Below are 7100 nucleotides of genomic sequence, written 5' to 3'. Positions count from 1 at the left end.
CCTCTACTACTGGAGCTGTAAATTTAAGTTTTTTTTTAACAGTCACCCAGGTCTTACCAAGACATTGGTTCCCCAGAAAAGGTCCCCTAATGCCCTTGGAGTGGCAGAGGCACACATTACAACTGGATCAGGACAAACGTCAGATGGAAATCTGCCCTTACCCAGAACACCTCTACTACTGGAGCTGTAAGTGTAAGTATATTTTAACAGTCACCCAGGTCTTACCAAGACATTGGTTCCCCAGAAAAGGTCCCCTAATGCCCTTGGAGTGGCAGAGGCACACATTACAACTGGATCAGGACAAACGTCAGATGGAAATCTGCCCTTACCCAGAACACCTCTACTACTGGAGCTGTAAGTGTAAGTATATTTTAACAGTCACCCAGGTCTTACCAAGACATTGGTTCCCCAGAAAAGGTCCCCTAATGCCCTTGGAGTGGCAGGGGCACACATTACAACTGGATCAGGCTAAACTTTAGATAGAAATCTGCCCTTACCCAGAACACCTCTACTACTGGAGCTGTAAGTTTAAGTATATTTTAACAGTCACCCAGGTCTTACCAAGACATTGGTTCCCCAGAAAAGGTCCCCTAATGCCCTTGGAGTGGCAGGGGCACACATTACAACTGGATCAGGCCGAACTTTAGATAGAAATCTGCCCTTACCCAGAACACCTCTACTACTGGAGCTGTAAGTGTATTTTAACAGTCACCCAGGTCTTTTCAAGACATTGGTTCCCCAGCAAAGGTCCCCGAACACTCTTGGAATCGCAGAGGCACACATTACACCAGGACAAAATTCAGATGGAACTCTGCCCTTACCCCGAACACCTCTACTACTGGAGCTGTAAATAAAAAGCAGAAATCTGGACCACCAGGCTTTGACACAACCTAAGCAAATGGCGCATGAAAGTTGACTACAGGAATCTTGGACCAAACGGGTAACCCATGCCAGGCATGCAACATGCATGGAGATGCAGAGGTATTAGACCTCTGGAGTTGGTGATATCTTGACCCTAGTACCAGAGACTGACTGGGCAGCAGGCACAAAACTAGCAGAGGCAGACTGGGCAGCAGGTGGTATATAAGCAACATCAGGCTTGTCAGCAGATAAAGGATCAGTGGCATATGGCTGGGCAACAGGTTAAATAACAATGGATTCAAGCTGGATAGCAGGTAAAGGATTAGTAGTGTCAGCATGAACAGTAGAAGATCAGTGGCACCAGATTTGATAGCTGGTGGCGTATCCATGAAGTCAGGCTGGTCAGCGGGTAAAGGATCAGTGGAATCTGGCTGGGCAGCAGGTGAAGTACCAATGGATTCAAGCTGGATAGCAGGTAAAGGATTAGAAGTGTCTCTATGTGCTGGGGAGAGAGGGAGGAAAGGAGGCTCTGTGCACTCCTTTCTTTCTTTCTTTTTCTTTTTTTTTTTTCTTTCTTTTTTTTCTTTTTTTTTTTTCTTTCTTTTTTTCTTTCTTTTTCTTTCTTTCTTTCTTTCTTTCTTTCTTTCTTTCTTTCTTTCTTTCTTTTTCTTTTTCTTTCTTTCTTTCTTTCTTTCTTTCTTTTTCTTTCTTTCTTTCTTTCTTTCTTTCTTTCTTTCTTTCTTTCTTTCTTTCTTTCTTTCCCCGCCCCTTATGACATCACCGCCCGAGGCATGTCACCACCAAAAGCAGCAGCATGTGTCACCACCAAATGCAGCAGCATGTGTCACCACCAAATGCTGCAGCTTATGTCACCACCAAATGCTGCAGCTTATGTCACCACCAAATGCAGCAGCTTATGTCACCACCAAATGCTGCAGCTTATGTCACCACCAAATGCTGCAGCTTATGTCACCACCAAATGCTGCAGCTTATGTCACCACCAAATGTTGCAGCTTATGTCACCACCAAATGCTGCAACCTATGTCACCACCAAATGCTGCAGCTTATGTCACCACCAAATGCAGCAGCTTATGTCACCACCAAATGCAGCAGCTTATGTCACCACCAAATGCTGCAGCTTATGTCACCACCAAATGCTGCAGCTTATGTCACCACCAAATGCTGCAGCTTATGTCACCACCAAATGCTGCAGCTTATGTCACCACCAAATGCAGCAGCTTATGTCACCACCAAATGCTGCAACTTATGTCACCACCAAATGCAGCAGCTTATGTCACCACCAAATGCTGCAGCTTATGTCACCACCAAATGCTGCAGCCTATCTCACCATCAAATGCTGCAACTTATGTCACCACCAAATGCAGCAGCTTATGTCACCACCAAATGCTGCAGCTTATGTCACCACCAAATGCTGCAGCCTATCTCACCATCAAATGCTGCAACTTATGTCACCACCAAATGCAGCAGCTTATGTCACCACCAAATGCTGCAGCTTATGTCACCACCAAATGCTGCAGCCTATCTCACCATCAAATGCTGCAACTTATGTCACCACCAAGTGCAGCAGCTTATGTCACCACCAAATGCTGCAGCTTATGTCACCACCAAATGCTGCAGCCTATCTCACCATCAAATGCTGCAACTTATGTCACCACCAAGTGCAGCAGCTTATGTCACCACCAAATGCTGCAGCCTATGTCACCACCAAATGCTGCAACTTATGTCACCACCAAATGCTGCAGCTTATGTCACCACCAAATGCTGCAGCCTATCTCACCATCAAATGCTGCAACTTATGTCACCACCAAGTGCAGCAGCTTATGTCACCACCAAATGCTGCAGCTTATGTCACCACCAAATGCTGCAGCCTATCTCACCATCAAATGCTGCAACTTATGTCACCACCAAATGCAGCAGCTTATGTCACCACCAAATGCTGCAGCTTACACCAAATGCAGCAGCCTGTGTCACCACCAAAGCAGGCGAATATAAGAAACGCACATGAATATAAGAAAAGCACACAAATATAAGAAAACCACACAAATATAAGAAAAGCACACAAATATAAGAAAAGCACACTGATAAAAACTGGCTCATGTGCGCCCAGCCTGAAGGGGTGTGAACTAGACTTAGGCAATTGGGAAAAACTGAACATTTGGCTCTATGATGTTGTCATGAGCCTCCTCATAATACAGGGCCAGGGTGTAAGTCCACTGTCCTGTCTCTCTGGTGGTAGAAATATGTCACATAGGTGTTGCTGCGCCTCTGGCTCTATGACGTTGTTATGAGCCTCTTCATGGTACATCGGCCATGGTGTAAAGAGATTCTCCTGGCTGTATGCCGTTGGGAAGAAGTCCTGTGGTGGCTCCTGAATCTGACTAACTCTCTTGCAGCCAAAGTCATAGATATTATTCTGCTCCTCTGGCTCTATGAGGTTGTTATGAGCTTCTTCATGGTACATCGGCCACGGTGTAAAGAGATTCTCCTGGTTGTATGCCATTGGGAAGAAGTCCTGAGGTGGCTGCTGAATCTGACTAACTCTCTTGTAGCCAAAGTCATAGATATTATTAGGCTCCTCAGGCTCTTTTGGGTTCTTATGAGCCTCCTCGTAATGCATTGGCCAGGGTGTGAAGAGATTCTCCTGTCTGACCGCTGGTGGTGGCTGATAAACGACCATTAGCTCTGCCAATTGTTGAAGAGCATCTTTATAATGGTTCTCCATTGGAGTCGGTACTGGTCTCTGGATCTTCAATGATAATATTGGATCCCAGTCCATTGGTTCCTCCCTCTGAAGCTCACTCTCATCACTACAGTCAGCGAAATTAGGCTTCTCTGGCGATGATGGTGGAGGTGAAAATAACTCCATTGGTGACATCATCAAACTGTCGCTCATGTATGAAAAGCCTGTGAAATACTCCTGCTCATATGGTGATATTGGAGCCTCCCGGTCCAGGGTTTTGATAAATTCATTCAATGGCATGCTGTTATTTGATGGTTCCTCATAAATCTAGAAAGAGAAAAAGACATTCATTACTATTTCTAATTGATACAGAGAATGGTAACAAAGTATGGTGAACCCCACCCCCGAGGTGCAGCAGATTTCACCAAGCACGCTCCTTCCACCCTAGCTCCCTCTAGTGGTCAGATGACATACACAATAATCATCTCCAATACTAAACAGAAATCATTCAGACCAGGCCGTATGATTGTATAGTGATCACAAATTCATATACACTGGTCTGAAAAGTCTGGTAAAACAAATGTCTTAGATGGGGAAGAGCCTGCTGCTGAAAATCTCCCCTCCCCCTCCAATGTGTTTGGACTCTATTATCTGTATACTTACTGGTTCAGATTCAGGTGGCTCGTCTGACTTTCTTCCCTCTAACTCTGCCCAGTCGATAGTCTTGAAGAACGGATGGCTCCTGATGTCACTGACTAGATGGTTTCGGCCCTCTTGGTCTTTCCACAGAAGCTGTAATGAAGAATGAAATATATGAGAATGAAATATAAAGAGATGCTGCATGACCAATAACAATATCTGAGCAATAGAGGAGCTGAGGCTCTCTGTAACTTACCCTAACTAAGAGGTTATGGAGGTCAGGGTCCATACCCTCCTCAAAATCGGGCTCCATATAGATCATTTTCATCTTTATTTGTTCCCAGTCGTCAGTACTGGTGATGAAGGGATGTTTGCCAAACGCCATCTCGTATACTATAACTCCAAGGGAGAAATAGTCAACCATGCTGAAATAATCCATTTCTTGCAAGACCTGAAGAAACATAAGAGAAAAAGGGATGAGCACATTGTCAGACCAGGCAGAGGACAGAGATGATAACATAGTGACATATGTGATGTATAAAGCTCATGCATGACTAAAATTGCAATGAAACGGCATCAAACTGAAGTGGAGCTTGCGAATATTGGAGGTGGGGCTTAAAGGGCAAGTATAATCAAAACCTTTTTTTTTTTTAAACGTTGGATAGAATAGAAAGGGGTTAAACAGTCTAGGGCTTTGCCTAGAGGTGCCCTTTAATTGCCCCATTTAAAGTAGGTGGATGAAGGTATACTGACCCCAATAGCTCAATGTTCACAAGCGCTCCCCATGTTAAAGAGGAGAAGGGAAACAGTGGGTGAGCAGTTACTGGAGGTTTTACCCCATTCATATGTGTGAAACGGGCCAGGCAGATGAATCCATCTACACTCAGCCTCAATGTCCCCTACAAAGAAGCCCCAACACTGCTCCATGACTCAGAACTTCCCAGCTTTTGTTGGGGATATTGTTCTGGCCTGGAAACTCACTAAAAGCAACCGGGGGCACCAGTGGAAACATTCTCCATTTAGTGGAAGTGGAGCACCCCTTTATCTCTTCTCTATATCCAATCATAATAATTGGTATATCTTGATAAATGTTATAATTAAGTCTGATATCGGGTTCATACTTACTTCTGGGGCCATGTAGATTGGTGTCCCTACAATTCCGTTAGTTCTCTTAGACTCGGTGACTCCCTTCGCTGACAATCCAAAATCCGCAACTCTGGCGTGGCCATCTTCGTCTAAGAGGATGTTTTCCGGCTTCAGATCTCTGTGAACGATCTCTCTGGCGTGCAGGAATTGCAGGCAGCAAATAATTTCCGCTGTTAGGTTTCTGATGGAGAAAGAAATACATGGATTAGCATCAAAAATCATCACAGATCAGTTAATGGTAAAGATAAAGTAACTTCTCCCTATAGTACATAGGGGTATAGATGGACGGGATCAGCTGGAGGGGCCTGGCTAGGTCACTGCCTGTCCTCAGTGGTCAGCCTCCCCCGACTCCAAAGTGACCCCGACATCAAACTTACCTTAAGATGTCCAGCGGAAATGGAGCTGAATATCTTATGAATTCGGCGAGATCTCCTTCGCTCAGATACTCCATAACAAAGGCCAGATGATTCTGTGAAAATAAGAAAAACAGGTTACGTTATAGACATTGAAGTTTTCACTTTGTGAAGGAATATATGAAGACACGCACACCAGGAGAGAGTGCAGTGTGGCATCTTAACTAAATGCTTCCTTGGGGGGAACTCTGGAAAACCGGACAGAGAAGAATAGTAGACCGCCATTGCTGGATGATCATTACCACAATACTAGTTTTGTCTGGTTATTATGGTGGCCCAATGAATTCTATATTTTGGCTTCCCATCCTGGAAGATGTATGTCAATCAGGAGTCCTGACTTCTCCTGTCTAGCCAGTTGTAGACGTGTTCTGACTCAGTGACTCAAAGTTTTAAGGCCAGAGACAGCCAGGAAACTAGTAATGTCTAAAGTCAGTAATGGCAGCCTCTCAGTATATGGTTTCTTGAAGGAAAGCCTCTACTCTGTACAGTTTGTGTCACAAAGCTCCAGCCTTGTAGGAAGCACTCTAGAGACTTCTTCTCTCACCTTTACTGCATTACCCTGATCTACAGCCAGAGCCCTCAGAAGAGCCTGATGTGGGACACAAGTGAAGCTTTCTTCTGCCTCCTCCAATTTAGTACTTAGTGGCTGAAGGACTAGATGACAGGTCTGAACATTGTCATCTCATGGGGCAGGGGGATGCTTAGCCTTGTGTAAGTTTTGACTCCCAAAAAAGTCACCATTTGCATAACTATTGTAGGGGGTCTGGATCAATAGTGGAGCGCAGTACAGGAAAGAGAAGAAGAAATTGGGAGATTAAAATACTTACCTTTGTTTGGAAAGATCCATATATATGGGTGATGTATGGGCACTCTCTGCCTTCTTCCAGAATACATCTTTCTGTGAGCGCAAGAGAGGGTCCAGATCTCAGTAGTTTTCTCTTTGAGATGAACTTCACCGCCAGCTTTTGGTCAGTGGCTGGATGGGTGGCCAACACCACTTTCCCAAAGCTCCCCTCTCCAAGAACCTTATGGAAGGTGAAGGTTTCGACATATAGTTTCCTGATACTGGGTGGGACCAGTTCAGATGTCTTCTTGTTCATGGTGGGGATGGATGGAGGTGGACCCTGCACAGGCAATGAAGGGACCAGAGGTGGTGATTCACTCATTTTACAGTTTGATGGTTCTTTTTGCTTTATGAAGTCGGCAAATGCTGCCCAACATTTGTTTTCAACCTCATCATTAGAAGGAGTGAGTGAATTTTGCTGGTTCTCATTAACTGTATCCAGTTTCATCTCACTGGTGGATGGAGCCTGTGGGTTTTCACCCTCCACGATCTCTGA

At 44.8% G+C, this 7100-nt stretch overlaps 2 protein-coding genes across 2 annotated transcripts in view; both read right to left on the bottom strand.

The window, feature by feature from the left end:
* Positions 1-2762: 2762 nt before the first annotated feature.
* On the bottom strand, positions 2763-4504 carry LOC141107299 (uncharacterized). The gene is made up of 2 exons (XM_073597990.1): positions 4226-4504; positions 2763-3889 (listed from the first exon to the last, which is right to left on the bottom strand). Exons 1-2 carry the CDS (start codon positions 4403-4405, stop codon positions 3044-3046), a joined length of 1026 nt encoding a protein of 341 aa, XP_073454091.1. The 5' UTR covers positions 4406-4504; the 3' UTR covers positions 2763-3043.
* Positions 4505-5191: 687 nt separating this feature from the next.
* Positions 5192-7100, bottom strand: part of LOC141107298 (uncharacterized) — a 2300-nt gene continuing 391 nt past the window's right edge. Inside the window, exons 1-2 of the mRNA XM_073597988.1 lie at positions 5725-7100; positions 5192-5528 (exon numbers count right to left, since the gene is read on the bottom strand). The exon at positions 5725-7100 is cut by the window's right edge and continues 391 nt beyond it. Of these exons, the coding sequence (XP_073454089.1) occupies positions 6510-7100 (591 nt within the window). The 3' untranslated portion in view covers positions 5192-5528; positions 5725-6509. The remainder of the gene's footprint in view (positions 5529-5724) is intronic.

Source organism: Aquarana catesbeiana, linkage group LG09, assembly GCF_042186555.1.
Source record: "Aquarana catesbeiana isolate 2022-GZ linkage group LG09, ASM4218655v1, whole genome shotgun sequence".
Classification (NCBI taxonomy): Eukaryota; Metazoa; Chordata; class Amphibia; order Anura; family Ranidae; genus Aquarana; species Aquarana catesbeiana.
This window is presented reverse-complemented; position numbering and strand designations above follow the sequence as displayed.